The sequence below is a fragment of the Manacus candei genome, unplaced genomic scaffold (genome assembly GCF_025592945.1).
Source record: "Manacus candei isolate 608988 ecotype Guabito, Panama unplaced genomic scaffold, ASM2559294v1 h1tg000013l, whole genome shotgun sequence".
In the NCBI taxonomy this organism is placed as follows: Eukaryota; Metazoa; Chordata; class Aves; order Passeriformes; family Pipridae; genus Manacus; species Manacus candei.
Window position 1 is genome coordinate 8,246,443 of NW_026138061.1, and position 20,566 is coordinate 8,267,008.

Below are 20,566 nucleotides of genomic sequence, written 5' to 3' on the forward strand. Positions count from 1 at the left end.
GAACACATGAATGATCACCTTAATCAATTACCTGTACCTTGTGGAATTACAGCAGAGATGAATATGATACTGCATATTTATGTCATAGTAGCAAGTTTGATACTCTCAGGATGTGCCAAAATAATTCTCTGTGACTGACTCAACATGAAAGTCTTCCCAGAGTAAAAGCTGCCCTCATTTCAAGGAAGAAAAAAAGACAAATGGACTTAGTGCTGCTATTGATGGAAATTATGTCTGATAATGATGGGAAACTGGAATGCAAATTGAGAAGCTGTCAAGCCACGTGCAGTACCACTCAGTAACCTCACTGTCATTGCATTACAAAAGGGAAAAGAACATCTGCAGTTTAGTGTCTTATGAGCAAAGACTGCAGTACCAGCATTACCTAAACAAACCACATTTTTGCTAATGATGCTATCTGCAAATGAGCTCATGTCATTCCCTGTTCAAACTTTCAGATGCAGCTCAAACATACCTACAAAAAGCAAAAATTGTAATCTGGTGTAAAAAAAACCCTACCACAAAACTAACTTTAACAATCCATAAACTATGTATTTATGTACACCATCTGTTTCATTCAGCTCTACTACGTGAGCTCTGATAACTGTCAATATTATTTTCAAGTCAAACGAATGGAAAAATAAAAAAATACAGTACTTTCAATACAATACTAGTAGCAGAGTCCTCCGTTGAACCTTACTGCTATTATAGAAATCCAACTCTACATGTAAGCAAGACAAGAAAATACAGTCCTGCAGTCTCCTAAGACTGGTTGGTAATTCTCCTACCTCTGTAAAAGATTAGGTGTGATTTTGGAAAAAAGTTCTCCCTAAGTGGTCAGTCTCAAATAGTCAGTATACTTTTATCCCAAGAGTTTGATTTTCAGGAAGTTCATACTTCCTCACTGGGTCAATTTTCACACTTCCATTGACTTCACTGAAGCTTCTGCAATCTGAAGCAGCTCATGATCAGCCTCCTCCACAGGCAGGCATGAAGAGTTCAAGCCAAAAATCAAGTTCTGATCATGCAACCTGAACACGGCTCCAAAAGGTTCCTTCACATGCCAAATCTTCTGCCCACTTGGATCCTAAGACATTTACTTGAACATCTTAATATTTCACAGCATGATTTCTGCTACTTGCTTCCCTTCTTTACTGTGCTAACTGTACTGCTCATTCTTGAGATGCAGGAGAAGTTTTTTTGTGTTTTGAGTTTGGTTTGATCTTTTTAAATTTGTAAAACACATGTCCACATTGTGAGAAAATTTACTGGAATGTGGAACCATTTTTCTTTTCCTTTATTAAGATCAAATGGATGAAGTGCCATATTCCATATGGCAGTGTGGACTAAGAACTTTATAACTTCAGAAGAATTAAAATATTAAAATGTTTTGAAAATCTCAGACTTGCAGCGGTGTTACTTCTGTAATCTTGCTGGAAAACATGCCATTAAAAGCATTAATTTCAAGCATATACATTCAAGGAGTGTAATTCTTTAGTATAGTAGGAATAATTGGTCTAACATTACCATCTCTGTAGTACTCTTGTCTCTAGCTGCAATTCCATGCAACCTAAAATTTGAGGTAAAACAGCAAAGGATGCAGTTCCTTTCTATTCTTCATCCCATGGATTTTGCAGATAAATACAGATCCAGTACAAAACCTGTGCTGCCTCACATAAGTTGATACAACAGCTGGTTAAAATCACTACTATTGAGAAATGGTGCTGGGATCAAGAGGAACCACAACCAGCCCAGAAACCAAACCACATCAGAAAGAAAGGCACGTCCCCTTTTCTTCTCTACTCAGGAAACAGAAATTATGCTCTGTGGATATAACAAATCAGGGACACAAAAAATTCTGAAACCTCCATTTCCCTCTCCGGTGCCTTGTGAGGTCCGAATTCTCCCCTTTGTGTACAGATGCCTCCACCATTCTGCAACATGAGGTCCTTCCACAACTAGTGTTTCTAATTTCTGTGAGATCTTTTGAAAGAGTCAGCTTCAAGCAACACAACCTTAGCTTCCATTACCTAGGAATCTGCTGCCACTAAAATTATTTGCAGCTTCCTTTTCCCGTTTTTCTAAGTCTTTGCACGATTTCAAAAGCCCTTCTGTGCTCCACCCACTCCCAGAACATTTGATGTGTCCTTAGCTGTGCAGACCATCAGTTACTCAGTTTATGCATGCACAAGCTTTTAAAGAGTAATATTTACCAAGCGTTAGCTTAAAGGCAGGATACTCCTCAGGTGTCACAGAACGGAAAAAACAGAAGATCATAGTGTAGTAAATGCTAATGAATATTCCTAGTGTGTGGGAAGAATGTATAATCTTCAGAAAAAGGAGCTACTTGACTAACTTAAAACTGTTACTGCTTGTCTGTCCTGATCTGAAAAGGTCACTTAACCCTCAGAAAAGATTAAATGGATAAAAGGAGTTGAATCTACAGTGAAAACAATTTGTGCTGTTAGATCATAACAGAAGCAGAGCTTGCCAAGCAAATCATTTAATTCTTACCTTTATGGTGATTCTAAATCCAGGCAAAAGACAACTTGAACAGTCAAGCCCTCTCAAAACAAACGCCTACTATAAACAAAGCTCTCTGTTTTCTTTACGCTTCTGAAAAAACCACCAATCTTTGGACATTCGTTTTGTAAAGTACAATGGTTTATATTACAGAGGAAGCTCTTATCTCCTCAACAGCACTACAGATGTAATATTCTTGAAGAAAGAAAATGTATTAATTAAGTAGGCAAGAAATCAATGTGCATTACTCAGCACAGCTTCCTGACTTACACCTCATCAGTTTCCAACCATTGCATTTCCAAGCAGAGCTGGGTAAAAAAAAAAGAAACTTCAGAAAAGACCTCAGTTGAAAACTATTTTTAAAATAATAAAATTAAAAGGATGTAGAAAATTCACATAAGTGTTCATGCTTTAGCACATGAAAATGTGATATAACTCATCAACCATAAATAAAGCCTTAAATTATATAGGTATGTATGGCCATGAAACATTGGAATTAAAACAAACCCCTTCCTCCAAATAGACACACCTCTCATAGACAGAATTGCTCAGTCTATTTGAAATAATCTACTTAAGAATTCTTGAGTGATGCATAGTAAAATACTTTTCCGTCCCTCCCCCAGTCAGACAATAACACAATATATTGCTGAACTGATTCAGAGAGGTTTTATGTTAAGATCATCACTGTTAGCACATATGATCAGGATGCTCTTCCAAATGTGGTTTTAACAGCAAGTGGGCTGTGAATAATTCAATAAATTCTAAGTTTTTGATATTTCTTTCTTCTCTTCTAGATAACAGAAAGCATTATTCTTGCAAATCAACAGTGAATTTCAACCACTAATAACAAAACCAAGGTTTCTTATGCAGATTAATCAAGTTGATACATTTTTGTGCATCAGTTTCTATGATCTTACAAATGTCAAGTTTACCAAACGTACAAGGAATTAATCCTGATACTTTTACCAGCTCCAGTCAGCAACACAAAATGGCAACGAGGTCTCCATCCTACAACCTTAACACCCCTGGGGCTTCTGGTGCACTTTCAAGACTAAACCTGAGGACACACAGTTGCCATCAAAGCCAAACAACTCTCAGTTCTTTTCCATGAACAAATTTAAATTCCCTATCACCACAGTTAAGGGAGAAGCTACCACTGATTTTGTTCAGCATTGAGAGAACCCAGCAGAGCCAGAAGAGGCAGACAACCAACTCACTGCATTATATCCACTTAGTAAAAAGCTTTTCTCCACTTTTCTACCCTGAACACCCAGAAATAAGTTCAATCACATAGAAAAGTCTGCCTGGACTTCATGGTGCCACTTTCTTGATTAAACACTACTAACTACAGGAATAATTTGTCACAGTCAGTGTAAACCAGCATGTTTTTACTTAGCTGTGAAAAGGAAATCAGCACTTAATAAATTAGAGCACTAGAAGAAAACATGACAATTTTGTTATTAATAACTTTTATAGCTCAAATTTAAAAATATTAAGCCAGAAACAATTCAAGATTCATGAAGAAAAATCTGGAACTATATACATGCATAATTAAGAATATCTAGATTTTTGTCAATATTTACTTAAGTTTTTTGTACAAGTTTTTTTCACACAATCATATTTACAAGCACATCTGTTTAAAACATATGAACATACATCTCTTATAGCATTTACAAATCTTTTGAATATATTGTTTTTCTTAAAAACAAAAGAATATTTCCTTAATTTGACAGATTTGGTTTCAATTTATGCTACGGGACAGGTACTTACTCAGTGGGATGGAAAGAGTTATCATCATTCAAATATCTAAATAACAGTCATCCTACTGGTACCCAGAATTTTCACATATGGCTTTAATACCTCTCAAACTCAAAGGATCACCTCACAAGCACCAACTACAGTCCATCTGTGGTACGTTTCTAATTAAAGTCTTGAACCTCTGTTTGGGTTAGAACCACAACTTCGCAGACACTTCCTAAGCATGTACTCAGAAATGAGGCCCTTTTTAATTTAAAGAAAAAACAATTTTGCTTCCAGTCAAATCAAGCACATATTAAGTGTGTACAAAATGGGATGTATGGGTTTTTCTATACATTCTAGCTACCTTTATGGATTTTTATTATCATGGGATACCACAGTTTTGAACAGATTATATTTGTGAGGATTTACAGGAATCAAGTGAGAGATCTTCTGAGAAAGGGAAGAATATTTTTTCCTCAAAATATGACCATTTTTTAGAAAAGAAAAAAGTCTGAGGAGGTTTTTTGCACATGATGTCAAATTACTCATACAATCCAACTAGTTAGATTACTTCACAGATTAAAATCCATCACCTTGATTGCTTTTGTTTGGGAAAAAAAACCCCAAACTTTTTTACAAATCAAGTAGCCATCTCCTTTGAACGCTGTTCTCTAGAGCTCCTGCACTGATTGTTCCACAGTTTGCTCCTCCACAGGCTGCACAGCCTCCTGAACATAAACAATGAATTCAGAAGCCTCTCCACCCTGTGTATAGACAGTCACTGTCTCAATCCCCTCCACTTCATCTGATGAGACCACCAGGTGATGCTGCTCAGACAGCTCCACTGACGCCTGCTGCAGTGTCTCTTGAATCATCAAGGTGTGATTGGCTGATTGCTCCTCTTCTTTTACCTAAGGAGAAATTTGAGAGGTTACAGAAATTTCACCTTTCCAGTAAGTACCAGGTATTATGATGATTAATGGAAATACAGCACACGAATTAGCGATCACCTAGTTTTGAAAGAAAATGTCGGTTTTACAGAAAATGTGATCATTTTTGATTAATGAGTGTATAGCAAGGCAGAATAATGAAAGCAGTAACACAGCATCTAAGTTAAATGCACAGAGAGATGCAAAGTTCCAGTAACGTTGGTCTTTGCAGAGCTTTAATCTCTCAGCAGTCGTTCATTCAAAACTGCTCCTATTTAAATAAATCTGAAGTCAAACAACTCTAGTAGCATTGAGATGAGAATCCATACAAAACCACACGAAAAAACTGTACCCATTTCTTTTTTTCCCTAGTCAATCAGGTCTCATATAAGTATTAAAATTTCATTGCAAACCTTAACAAACTTTCATTGGAAAAATGTGAAATGTAAATATTACTGAAATAGAATCCTAAGGCCTACTGTTTGTGAGGCAGCAATACATACATTATTGAAAGGAGAGTGACAGAAGCAATTGAAAATAACAGAAATTTTACTGAACATTTTGCTTCTTGTCAAAATGAAAAAAGCAACACCATTCAGTGTGGGATTTTAAAGAGTTCATACAGCTGCCTGTCAAGTATTGAAATACAGTAAGCACCAGAATTCAAGAACAAATCTTAATTCTCTACCAGATCCACGTAAAATTCCCATGGAAAGTATTCCAGGGGAGTATAAAAATATCACAAAACTGTAAGTCTTAGGGAGAAAATGCATTCTCTCAAGTGTTAGTGGTAAAATAATCTACTTTTGAGGAGAGAATGGAATAGTAATTTTTCAGTATACAGAGGTATTTGTTAGTGGAAGGTGTCCCTGCAAAGTTTGGAATGAGACGATCTTTAAGGTCCCTTCCATCCCAAACCATTCTGGGATTCTATAATTCAGTTCACTGGATCTCAGTGTGGTCCTGCAGCACTGAACTCATAAGTGACCTTTAAAAGAACAGGTCAAACATGGTAGATTCTACAAAGTGTGGAATCTAAATTATGCAAATTAGGAAGGGTCAATTTTTTTTTAGTTAGAAGGTGACTCAAAAGTAGAACAATCAAGTTCAAGAAAATATAATTAAGATTAATGTTGTTTAAGAGGGGAGTGGGAACAGAAGGGAAGAACTACAGCATAGATTCCAAGGATCAGTTTGATCCCTTAGAGACCAGCAAGGAGAAAAAGCAGCCCTATATGTTTGTTTTCCTGATGCTCTTTGCTCACTCAATTTTTGCCCAGAGTACCCATTCCAATGACTTTGCTTTTAACTTTTTTATTTTGTGTTTAAAATATCTGTCAGTTGAAGATTTCAGAGACACACAAACCCCTCAGGACTTCATATCACTTTGAACTCTCACTCAATTCATCAGGCTATAGAAGGCTTTTTCTTCAACAATAATGAATATGTTCAGGTTTTAAATTATTCAGAGGTCCCTAAGTCAGTATGGCTGTAATATATTGATGAAATATATGTGGATATTATCTGGTGAAAGATTTAACATCTAAAGGGAACCTGGCCATTGTCATCAACCTTAATGTAATAGCACAATCGTACCTACTGATGCTGACTCTGGTTTTGTTGCACAGGATTCAGATTACAGGGATAAAAATACAGGAATGGCATAAAGTCCTTTTCACATTCTGTTTCTTTTACCAAGCATATCTGAACATTTTATTTGACAGTTACTTTAAACAGCTTCTGCTAAAGTTCAAGCTCAACGACCTACACAATTAGGTGATGCTTCTCTTGACACAATAGAATTTGCAACTACTCTCTGAAAACCAATATATGTTGTTGCAAAATACAGGTATCAAAGAGTCATCTAATCACAGAATGGTTTGGATTGGAAGGGAACTTAAATATCATCTAGTTCCAACCCCTCCGCCACAGGCATCTTCCAACCCATCCAGCCTGGCCTTGAACACCATCCCCCAGGGATGGGGCATCCACAACTTCTCCAGGCAACCTGTTCCAGTGCCTCACTACTCTCTGAGTAAAGGATTTATTCCTGACACCTAATCTAAATCTCTCCTCTTCAGTTTCCCTGACTGTTCTCTTCCCCTTCCTGAGGTTACCTGCTCATGTCAGCTCCTCTGTGCAAGTAAGGACATGCACAAGATCTGCTAATGAAGACTGTAATGCACAGAGGAAAGTCTAATCATTAGCAAATTCAGATAGGAAGCTGCAGTTAAAAATGTTAGATAATTAGGATCTCCCAGCTTGTTATGAATCAGCTCACAATTACAGCCCTTGATTTTAGAGATGCTCAAACAAATACAAAAATAGGGGTGTCTAAAATGTGGTCCTTTAATTATGTAATATACACTATCTTCTCTTGTTTTAATGCACTTTACATAAACCTCTAACAACATGCCTCAGGCCAGAAAAATTACACTGCATTTGCCAAGAGCTGTGAGAATGCACAACACAGTATGAGATGGATCTCACCGTAGTCACTCTAAATCAAAACCCATAACTAACTGTAAATATAGTTTTGTGAATGTATATAAATAATGAAGAAAGGAAAATAAATAAAGCACAGTTGACACGAAAATGAAATGAAACCAGAACCTCATTCAATTCAATAGCAGCAATCTAATACTTATTCAGTTTTATACGCTTTTGAAATGAAAATGGTCAATAAAGAAAGTTAATTTAACCTCCCTACCTGACTTTATCCATGTGGGTTTATTACCATTGTCATGCAGGGTAAAGAAGACTAATGCCCTTATTTCTAGTGTTTCTAGCCTCCAGTATCCTTTTTGGACAGCTATCTGTAATCCTTTTAGTTTGACAAATCATCACATTATTTGGGATATTCGCATTTCAAATCAGTTCAATGTTTACATGCATCTGCTTGGTTCCTATTAGATTGTTCCACAGAGAATAATCTCAAAATGTTAATTTACATCCCTCAAATTGATGAAACAGTGGGACAGCTGCCATTAGAATGAATGAAGTCACTACACTCAATTCTTTTTATTGCCATCTGAAATCTTTTGAAGAGTAGCATCCAAGACCTCTTTTCTGTTTAAGAGCCAGCTGAAAAGCATCTGTCTGCTTATCCTTCGTTAGAGAATGACAGCAAGGAGCTGAAGCCACACACAGCTGGCATATTAAATCAAGTCAGTACCTGCATAAATATTCTTTATTAACTTAATCCGTCTCCACAAAAGCCAAAGGGGCTTTTAGCACCATGTTTTCATAAGAAGCTCAACATTTCTAAATTCCAAATGTTCTAAATTTACATATCCGAGGACCATCCAAATACACGTAAGTAGTCATTAAAAATGAGTCTCTCTTAGAGCAATCTCTTCCTCTCAAAGCAAGAAAGCCTTTTTTTATTTTGAAATAAATTAATTCAAGTCATTAAGGAAAATACACTTCTTCCCTTTTCTGAAAAGGAGTAAAGAAAATATTTGCAGTAAGATGCTAAAGCCTTTTCCTTACTCCAGAGCTCATCCTGTGAAATAATGTAATATCTTTGGTTTTATTTGAAGTCAGCAGGAGTTGCAGGTCTGTAGTGTTTAAAACAGTTTTGCTGGGCCTGTTCCCAAATCCTCTGTGGAATCTCTCCCTTGATTTCAGAATCAATGATGCCTTCCAGTTTACCATAAGGAAAAAAATTTAATCACAGAGATCTTTCAGATTTTCAAAACCTTATACTAGGTTACAGATGCTCCTATTTATATCATAAAACACCAGTAAGAAAATATACAAAATATCTACAGAAAGGATTGAGATGAAAGGTGAATCATAAGCATTTTAGATCACAGAGAGCACCTGGATATGTGACGTGCCAGCTGACATTGGTGCCTACAAGTTTTGTTCAATATTGTTTGAATAATCTGAACTCTCTCAGTTCTAGTTTACATATAGTTATACTGTGTGAAAAAGACACAGAAAACACTGTAATTTGATCATATGAATCTCTATAATGAGCTACAAAACAATCTGGCGCACAATGGTTTCAGAATAATAAGAGACTTGAGTATGAAAGACTTGCTTTGCATAAAATCAAAACTGCAAGGCATCAAACAAACCTTCATACAGATGCAGATTTTAAAAAAGTTTTAGCAACTGGCTGCTTGAATATATCCTGACAGAGATTGTGACTGACAACGGTTCAAAATGGCAGAATGGCCTCAAAACATTCCCATTGTTTTAAGAGCTCTAACAGGACAGCAATCTTGACATGAGATGTTATCTGTATGTTACAGAGATGATGAGAATTCCACAAAAGCTGAGGAAACAGGGCCATCTGCCCCAGTTAACATTTTCCTTTGCTGGTACCATCACGGGAAGCATCAAATTGCTCCATGTTCTAAAACAACTGCAAACTTGACAATCAACATATATAAAACTCCATGTCCTGGCAAATTTCCTAGACTAACATCAGCACCTACCATCACACAGGTACCAATCCAAGCCAGACTGAAATACAGGGTGTGCTGCTGAAGTACAACGTGCAGTAGCCTGTGACGTGACAGCCATGCTAATATTAGATATTTATTTTAGAAGATGTGTTACACTACAAAACTCTGCTCTGTGATCTGCTTTGAGCTGATGTGTAATCATTGCTGTGCACTCCTACTGCTGTCACTTTAAAGGAAGTGACTTAGCATGGTAGGATTTTATTGGAGCCTGAAGAGATCACAGAATAAAAGGATGAAAGAAACTAAAATAAAGAGTGAAATGCATGGAAATCCAGTGTTTTCTGGTTATCCTCTGATAAAGATCTGATTAGTTATTGTAATAGTTGATATACTTATTCTTTAGAGCACATTATGCCTAGGCTGAAAATAGTTTACTATGCTTTTCAGGAATAGATTTAACTCTTCACTTCAGCCTATAGAGCAGTAAGAACATCAGTCCTGTCTCATATTCCTGAGTGGGAGAAAAGGAGAAAAAAATTCAACTGCCAACTACTACTCTTTACTGTTAATATCAAAGTAGTACTTTGAATCAGGACCTTGAATGTATGAGCTATGTTACTTGTAAAGAATAGTTCATGCCCCGAAGGCCTTATAATTTCAGTATAAGAGACAGCAAGCAGACACAGAAAAAGGGAGGTGGGGGAGTACAACATAAATGAGACAGTAGTAGTTCTGTTTGATGAGCATTAGTATTAATACACCAATAGCCTATGCACAGATAATTACTGTCATCATACTTTTGACAAGTAATTGAGAGAAGACAATGAGGTACAAATTGCTCCTCATTAAAAATCCACATAACTAATCACAATATGGAAGAAGGCATTAAGAAACTTGTCTGAAAAAAAGTAATGAGCAATTAAATCTTCATGGACTGTGCAAAGGTAGGAGTCAAAATCTTCACAGCTAATGAGAAATGGGGCTCTAAGTCAGAAAAGGAGTAAAAAGCCTTGGAAAGGAAAATAAAGGTTTTGTTTAGTGTGGCAAAAAAAGGAACATCAAGCGAACAGAATAAGAGAGTGTGATGTCAAGAGAAGGAGAGACAGTAATCTTTGAATTTTTCTGAAAGAATACAAAAGGGACAAAACATAATCTGTGAGCATCAGAAAAAAGACTATCAGAGTTAACTGTACCATAAAATAATGATAGCTTGGACAACCATTTTAGCAAAGTGGTTGAAATAAGAGACCATATAAGAGTCATCATGCAGAACAAATCGGCATCATTTAGATAATCACCTGCAGGCAAGGCCCAAGGACCTACCTGAGGAGGAGATCAGCTTTCTGCCTTGAACAACAGGAAAGGTACCCCACAGGGGTGAACAATAAAGTGGACTGCTGATGAACAACCGCGCAGAAAGGCTGATATAATCACCTTAATGATTAATAACAATGGATAGTGATTAATACAATCTTCTTAGCCATCTTCAGAATGAGCTTGAAGTGATGGCTCTAGGGCACACAGACCCGATACAGCATCACAGGACTAAACATAGCAAATTACCAGCAGATCACCATCACTACCTAAATGAAAAAAAACCTGGCAAACAGATAACATGCAACCAAATTTAACTGGTTACTACAGAATATACCAATACAAACCTTTGGTTTGGAATCTAAAATTCTACTGCTCTGGTTCAGTAATTTGACGCAAAAATAAAACCTCATATTTGGACAAAGACCTGTACATGCATTCTACGCTTTGTGTCAAAGAGATCTGGTACAAGAAATACATTGCACTGATGAAAAATAAATTAATTAAATCAGAAAGTATCTTACTACCATTACACATTCCCACTAACAAACACTGGAAATGGAAGAGCAACAGCTACAAACAAAAAACTAGAGCTGATGGACACAGGCCAAGAAGGGGCAACGCTTGTGATGTTCTGGTCCATGCAGTGAGGGATTCTGGAACTAAAATTCTAAGGATGTTTATGTATTCTGAAACCAAGAAAATGCACTTTGAATCTCGTCTAACTGAAGAATAACTCAACAGACACTATACACTGAAAGAGTTTCCTCTGCAAAATACAAGATATCAGGGGTGCTCATTTCTGAGGGAAATGTTTCTTCACAAGAAACTCAGTATTTAAATCAAACAAATGTTTAACTTGGAACAAACTTCTTAAGAAACAATTAACATCCTTATTTGATGTACACAAGCTAAAAGACAGAACTATACATCAAGGCAGTTTGTAGTTAAACACTCTCTGTCTATGTTCCAGTAAACAGACAGATACACTGTGTGAAAAGTCTGTGAACAGAGAGATTGTAAATCAAGGGTGTCTGTGATACTGGCATGACTGCTCATCCTCCAGTCCTGACTTTATATTCAGCATGTGAGCTAGGAAAATAGTCCACCTATATAAATAATGGATTGAACAGCCTCTGCTAGCAAAATAAACAAAAACCCAAATGAATCAATCTCCACCCTCAGGCACAAGGGCAAAAGTACATCTGTAATAGGCTACAGAGAGTCAAATGAGCAGAAAGGGAAGTGTCTTGGTTTACACTTCCAGTGCTTCCACCTTGCTACATGCTCTGTTCCCACAAAACTGCTTTCTCCCCATCTCCTGCCTATGTTTACCAATCACTGTGAACAGTACTTCATCCCTTTTCTAAGCATTTATTAGCCTCTTTCCTACTTATTCTTCAAATTTAGCACTCTTTCCTCTTCCTTTTCCTCACCTCATTACTTTTTGGTCTTTAAGCAGTGCAGAACAACTCAAATGTCATGCTATAAAGAATTATCTTCATTAGCTCTTTATTCCAGAGAAAGATCTGGACTGGATCACTAGTAACTGAAAAGGACTCAAATTCACACTCCTGTCATGCTGTGATCAAAGCTTCAGAGTGGATTTTTGCCAGTCCCTGATCATACTGGTAAAACTTTATTACATTATTAACTTCTTTTTTGGGGGGCATTTGTTATATATTACATTCCTTAGTGGTTGTATGTTTTCATAGCTGTCACGCAACAAGATTTCTTCCAAATTAGATACCAGAAAAAGTTTAACTTTGATAATTGATTAGAATACTGACTTGCAGGCAAGAATAACCTAAAATCATTTCAGGCTCTAGACACAAACTTTGAAAGCTCCCATACATATGACATTGTCAGAATGATTCTTATTTCCCAATCACAATTCAAACTCAACAAGGCTAGCTTTGCTTTTTTGGGGTTTAAAATCATAATCTGAATCCTGAGCCGGGCTGGGATTGGCTATCTTTATGTTATCAAAGCATTCTTTTTTTATAAAATCATTCCTATGAACAAAAAGCAAGAAGTTTCCAAAGTCAAAACTGAAATCTTTTTCTTCTCAACATGCAGTTCAGGAGCTGGGAGCTTTGAAGAGACAATGTGATCTTGCCGTCACATCCATCATGTGTACTCATGATTTAAGATCCCTGCGGTAAGAAAACAAGCAACCCAGAACAATAATTTCATAGAATAATCCCTCCTTTCTGTTTTGTGACCTAGTGGAAAACAATTTTAAACTTACACCGGTTAGACCTAACTAATGTATCAAATATCTTCCAAGATGCTGAAAAGGACTTAGAGATAAAGACAATTTGTTTCTGGAGGTAAAAGTCTTGCATTACCCTGAAGCTCTATGAGTACAGCACACTGAAGGTATGTGAGCACACAGGTTAAGGAAGTGCTAAAGCATGAGGATGGCAGCATTACTGACAGATGCAGCATAATTTTAAGGATCAAGCGTAAATGGGACTTTTATGAGTGAAAAGTAAGGAAAGGACAACTGTGGGAAAAAGAAATTTCCAGGGAGGAAATGGAAGACAAAAAATAGGAACACTTTAGTGTTACATTTACAGCAAAAAATACTTTTAAAACATTCTAGTAATTTACGATTTCAAAGAAATTTCTTGGTGCTAATAGAGAAATATCAAGGCAACGTGGAAGGGCTAGCTAAAAATGAGATATGAAGGTAAGAACTAAAATGAGAAATGGATAATATATGTCCTTAGAGAAAAAAAAGAAAAAAACAAACATAACAGGATAAAAATCAGAACTACAATAAATGTTAAGGAAAAGAAAATGGACTCGAGCTGCTAAGCAAGGACTTGGTGAGGCCATTAGAGAACAAGAGTGGAAATTCAGTGACAGATGATGTTGATATATTGCTGACACCCTGAATGAATTCTTTGTCTCACAATCCACAAGAGAAGCTGAAGGTCATAGAAGAAAGTTTAGAATGCATTTTTCAGAAGGAAAGTGAAATCTGCACATCTTAAGGTCACTTCAAGGTTAACAATTAGGAACCTACTACAATTAAAACCTCACAAATGAGGGATATCCCACAGAAAGCAACTCTGTACTGAAGAAAAATCTTGTTCTGAACAGGGAAGGAGTAAGTCATGTTAATAACATTTAAAGACTTCTTTCCCTCAGATTACAAATGAGCAATCTTCTGGTGGGAAGACAGGCTGGAATGTAAGTACAGCTCTATAACAGAACAGACAGACTTTGATAAAACACTGAATTATATAAAAAATTAAAAGAGAAAAAATAACAAAATAGAAAAATGAAAGAAGAAAAATTTAAAAAAGATAGATCATCATCATCATCTAAAGAGCTCCCCTGGTCCTTGCTGTGCTTCCATAAAGCCCACTAAAGGTCAGTGAACAGTAAGTCACCTGATCTTCCCCTGGGAAATCACAGATCTGCAAACTCCTGCACACATAGAGTGAAAAGTACTGGGGCTACCAGAGAAAGAAATGAGCAGGCATTTCAGAACATGCAAGAAACATGTTCACAGAGGAACAGTGCCTTGAGCATCAGTGTAAATCCTTAGCAAAAGTCATCATAAACAGAGGTAGCACAAGATCACTCAGGTTGAGAGGTATCTGAATTCTTCACTGATTTTGCTTCTGTGCCACTTAGACGTAGGAGAAAAAAGCTGCTTTATATTAAAAAGACTCTAAAGTGGTGGTGGGGAGGGAGAGGAGATAAAAAAATGAAGCAGCAAAGAGATCTGTGCTCCAAGAATTCAGCATTTCATTTGATATAGGAATGGAGCTTAAGAGTTTGACATCAGACCAGTGAGAGTCACTGATGTACACAAGGCAAGGGAAAAAAAAGCGATCAAGGCTTAGCAGCTTGTAAACTCAAAAGGCTATAAATATGGATTAAGAAGCAAGGAAGAAAATTAATTTGGAATATAAATATTTACTTAGAAATAGCTACCAGCAAATTCAGATGGTCTAACAAGGAAGATGATTGATTTTAAGATGAATCAGACATTGATCAGATTTAACAACTGGAGGAGGAAGAATCATCAGATTTTGTAAATTATGCATTTTTGATAACATTCAAATATCAAAACATTACTTCTTGGTAGCTGTTACTTTAGTAGCCCCTTTCTCCTGCACTTATAGTAGGAAGGCCTCAAAAGATGCATTTTTAAGGGAAGAATTTGTTTCAGTAACATTTACAGACAAACACCAATGACTAATACTGCATTCAGCCCCTAAATAGATCATATGTAGAGCACAGTATGCACACTGGTAATGACTTGACTGTAAAAGTTGCTTTGAAACTTGCACATAATTGGAGTAAACTGCCTTTTCTCTTTAATGACTGAATTTAGTTTCCAAATTTGGATCTGTTATTTTACAAAAAAAACCCAGCCCAAACTCTTACAGGGTTTCTAATCAAAATACCTGTTAAGGATTTCAAAGGAACATCTCAAAATGCTCTGTCTTGAAATTCTTTCTCCATGACATTTGGGCAGCAAGTTTAGAAATTATCAAATGCTCCACAGACTATGAACTTCCCACTTCGGTGAAGCTCCCATGAACTCAATGTCCACAACGCTACAAAAAAATGCTGAACTCAAAAATTAGTTCTAGCATTCAGAATAATCAGTTTTGGTTCATTTAAATAAAAGAAGTTATTTAAACTCTTTGTGAAGTTAAAATTTCTCATGTACTTTCCTTCCCTCACCTATCAACCACATTGAGTGCAGAGACCCCAGTGAACTGATGAACACAATGGGAAAAGGGATAAGCAAAAACATGATGAAACAGAAGGAATAAGTGGAGTCTGGAGTGAGGAGAATGAAAAATGCCAGTAACAAAGTTAGCAGATCTGTGAGGAGGAAATACTGAGCAAAAGTCTTGATGTTTGAACCCAACAGGCACCTCAAATTGAAAATTATTTCCTTCTACTTGCTGCACACCAAGGACCTCCCAATTCTTTTAGATGACAGTGGCATTAAGTGCCTGTGCACAATGCTCAAAAAAAGCTGTATTTTCACATACATACACATGTACACATATATGTGTATTTATTCAATAGTATTTTACATATATACAAAAATATATGCATTTTTCTATATAAAAAATATATATGCATATATGTATAAATATGTATATGTGTAGACATATAAACAGACATACACACAACACGCAGTAAAAAAACAGTTCAGAAAAAATTCTATACATGTCTTGCACAGTAATTTAAAATCTGGCCCTTGCAAAGTAACACCTACTTCACAACAAATATATGAAAATTAAATATATGTGTTTTAGAGAAGAAAAGAGCTCTTACCTGCTTTACTACTGTCACCGTGCCAGGCGCCATCGTAACTACAGAAGCAACTGCGGTGGCATCATGGGACTCTGAACCCAACTCAATGATCTGCTGCAGGATGTTTACAGCTGTTGGATCAAGTCTTTCACCTTATCAGAACGAGAGCAGCCACAAGATCATTACAGTAAAACAGCTCTAAGGGTATGTGAACCTAAGTGGTACAGGCTCTCTTTCCCCTCCTGCCTTAGCCCCGGCTCACTGTTTGTACATTTCAAACAGCTCAGTAACAAGACACTCTAATAACAGAACTATGGCAGGGAAATATTCACAAAACAAATGTGCCCACGGAATACATGAATCAGCAGGTGAAACCACACTGATCACTTTTATGCCTATTTGAAAGAGATCTAAAAGAACACATTGAATAAGAAACAACAAGCACAACTCACAACAGTAACTGCAAATTAGTGAAGCTGCAAGACTTTATAAACCCAAATGTGTATTTGCCAGACATTCATCTCAAACAGAACCTGACTATATACCTATAACCACAGTCAGAAAGCAAAAGAAACTGTCAGACTTATGTAAAGCTGCCTTATATTTGCTTTAATCACTGTTAGAAATAGGAAAGAGACAGCAAATAGAATAAATCTCATCTCTTAATCACAAACCCTTTCACACTGATGTTGATATTGCGATGGGAACCTAGGTCAGATAATTTAATTAAAACCAGAAAGTGGTTATATATTGTTATTTACATACAAAACAACTTTATCTGAGTACTGAAAAATGTTTGTTTGGTTTTTTTCCTATAAAACTGCCTTTAGACAAAATGCTACTGTTTTTCATACTGAGAGGGAATATGCTGAAAGAGTATCTGAAGCTGGTTGCACTAAAAAGCACATCATTCTACTCTGAAGACTACAGCCTTGTGCTTAAAATCAAAACTGCCGTGTGCAGCATATTTCATAATCATTATTTATTTATTTGTATTATGAGCTATAAAGACCACGATGGTAAACAACTGTAAAATGCTGTCTTCTGATAACTACTTATTTTTATATATATAAAACCAAAACACATAAAACAAACCTACTTTAGCCTCTGATGTTTTAACACTCTCAGAAATCTGGACGCTTTTTCTTTTCCTCCATTTTTTGTTATTTCTCCCTTAGCAACCATTATCTAATACCACTCTTTTCTTCCTCAGTCTGATACAGAATAGCTCACTTAGTTTTGTGTGCCATCAAAACTGAGTTTGTTAGTACTGCCTTGGGAACGTGGTAAATGAGCTATTCCACCGTGTCACTCCTGCAGACTGGCTGCCTCAAGCAGGGAGAGAAATAATAGCCAGGGAATTGCCATTAGATACACACCATCTACTCTGCCAAGATAGCTAATTTCACAGTATATTTAATAATAGAGGTAGGAAATTCCACACAGCTAATAATAAAGTGCAAAACAGGCTGTGATAAGCATTAATGACTTAAGGATACAGAAATTCATAAAGAATGGTAATTTCTCATTTATCCTCAAAGAAAATATAGCCCCCAAGAAGTAAGTTCTGGATGACTAATTTCATCATTTTTAATAGGAGATCACAGGAGATCTTATATTGCCCAGCGTACTCAAAAGAATTAGGTATTTATGAAAAAAAAGATGTATATTGTGTTCCAACCTAGAAAAAAGGTAGCTTACCATTCTCAGAAGTATATCTAAGGTTCTGTAATGCAGCTACAGCAGCTTGAGTGCCTTGAACATCTTCTCCAGCCTCCGTGATATGGACATACTGAGTGGATGCTTCTTCAGAAACTTCAGCAGTTAACTTGGAAACAAAACCCAGCCAAGACATGAATAATCTCATTTTAGCAATTTAAAGAACAATATGGAATGTGATTTGGACAACAAGTATTGTAACAAGAGTTATAGAAATACTGTGTGAAACAGAATTCAAGAAGAATATTACATGGGAGTCAGGATATCATCCCACAATTTTCTTCTAGATTCTAGTTCAAAAGTTGTTTTAAATCTGCTAAATTATCCTGATTTATTTTTGTTGCAGTTATTTTAGAACTAACAATAGACTTCTATTGTATTAGGGTTTAGCAGAGACCTTTTGAGCAAAATTAATGCAGATCTGGTAAAATATGACTCCAATTTGAAAGTAGCATTTTGTTTCAGAAAAGTTATCCTTTCCATGAACTATGTTTTTCAATACAAGCTCTTAATATGTACTCCTGCTCTGATGGGACTCCTTCTTTATAGCCACTTCAGCAGCAGAGACATGTCTGCACGTGGGATGTCCTCTCATTTTTTTAACTTTGGGCATCTACTGGGAAGGTGTACAGAGAATCATTTGAAATGTGGATACAAGACTTACAAGACTTTAAAGGACTACATTTTAAAATGCTTGTCCTGTCTTCTTTGAATAACTGTCCAAATAGAACCTAATCCCGTATTTTTCAAGGACTTAACCTTCTGTGTGTGGATACTCAATAACTATTAGACAAGACCCACAGGTCAGCTCTCACAAATCAGGCATTAGATTAATAATGGGGGCCAGGCCAAAATTTAGCAGAAGAGGTCTTAACAGTGCAGGTCAGCCAACTGCAGTTGACTTCTGGCTTCTTCCTCTCACTGAACATCAAAACCAGCCTACTTAGGCAGTGGAAGAGACTCAACTTGCCAACTGTAATTTTTTAAGTAAAAGTGTCTAAATCTGTGGTTTTTTCCAGAGATTCTGCATCTGCAGTCAGCTCTGCTCTCTAAGGGTGAGAGTTTCCATTTTAAAACAAATTGCCCTAAGTATGACAGCAGAGGAAAGCTTGAAAGGGGTATTGTCCTCTCAAGGTAGCTGCCCTGCCCTACCTCACCCCAAATGGAGAAAATTCAGGTTGTTTGGTTTTTTCCAAACTCAGTTTCTTAGGCCTAACTTGACTTTTTTAAAGTCTGATCTTAGAGATACTTTGATTTTCACAGAATCACAGAATAGTCTTGAGTTGGAAAGAATCCACATTTTCCATATACTTTGGACTGAAGCTGAAACCATAGAACAAATGATAGAAGACTTACTCTGTATAACATTACAATTTTTTCAGCTGTTCAATTTCAAGATTCAGTTTTCTAGATTCTAATCTTCTCTGGACCAAAAGATAACTTTTTTTCATTAATTCAATACAAGTTTTCAGCTTTACTCATCTTGCAGTTAACACCAATTAAAATTTGGCATATAAAAAATGCAGTAAGTTTTCCAATTTCACATCTTTTTTGCTAAAACTTTCAACCTTTCTGCTGCAAATAGAGGACTAGAGTGCTAAAATGCAAAAAATAAGCATTTACAAGGTTGTTAATCCTACCATATATTAAAGTTTAACAGTCATAGCAACGTATGCATCAAATGAAGATGAGATCACACAACCTTCTAAGCTTACATGAAGTCAAATCTACATTTCTGTACAGTTCTTATAATTATCCTTCCTTTTCTCCCCAGAATTTTAAAAGATCTCAGGGTCAAAGCCATGGCAACTTTACTTTACCTCCCACTTGGTCTCCCCATCATTTTCCACCAGCTTCATTCCATGCTTGTTTTTAAGGTGCCTGTTGAACTCCCATTTTGTACCGTACACAAAGCTGCAAACAGGACACTTAATGCCACCTATAGGGAAACACAAATAAATTCCTTGAGTTATTTTCATACAAATTCTTTTTCAAGGCAGTAACAAACTTTTTAATTTGATCCCATTTCTTAAGTTTCAAACAAACTAATATTTTTTGATACATTATCAAAGTAAACTAGGAAGAGTTAACAACGTAATGTCATCTTCAACAAACTATCTTTGCTTTTGAGAGTTTTATGTTAACACACAAAACTGTAAATCTAAGTTTTCTGTGTACAAAATGATGCGTAGCATGAATTTACCACAATGTTCACTGTGTTAGCATGCAGCATTACAGGTAAAAAACTGAGCATGATGAAATCATAAGAATCAAATTTTCTACATTAGATTAAGCAGCTTTTACTTTTTTTTCTTATGAAAGTCATTTGGCCAAGTGTCACATCTCGGCTGCTTGTAATTATGCAAATAAGTATTTCTCTTTTTTTCCCTCTATTGACTAAAGCAGAATAAAAATAATCTGCATGTGATAAAGTGTTGCATTAGGTGACCAGAACTCACTCTAACAAATCTAATGGCTGGGGAAGTGCCTCATTCCACTCTAGGAACTATGATACCAGATGGCTGACTCCACATTACTGTGGCAAATGATAATTCTTACCCATCATGTTCAAATACTTCAAAGAGACTCTCAGAAGCTGGTTATAAGCCAAGACCTGGTTGCACA

At 36.3% G+C, this 20,566-nt stretch overlaps 1 protein-coding gene across 4 annotated transcripts in view; it reads right to left on the minus strand.

Moving 5' to 3' along the window:
- Nucleotides 1-3,959: 3,959 nt before the first annotated feature.
- ZFAT (zinc finger and AT-hook domain containing) overlaps nt 3,960-20,566 on the minus strand; it is a 123,853-nt gene continuing 107,246 nt past the window's right edge. For all 4 annotated transcript variants that reach the window (XM_051778561.1, XM_051778560.1, XM_051778563.1 and 1 more), the window contains 4 exons: nt 19,762-19,880; nt 17,924-18,050; nt 16,244-16,374; nt 3,960-5,174 (listed from right to left, as the gene is read on the minus strand). In XM_051778561.1, the coding sequence (XP_051634521.1) occupies nt 4,935-5,174; nt 16,244-16,374; nt 17,924-18,050; nt 19,762-19,880 (617 nt within the window). In that variant the 3' untranslated portion in view covers nt 3,960-4,934. The remainder of the gene's footprint in view (nt 5,175-16,243; nt 16,375-17,923; nt 18,051-19,761; nt 19,881-20,566) is intronic.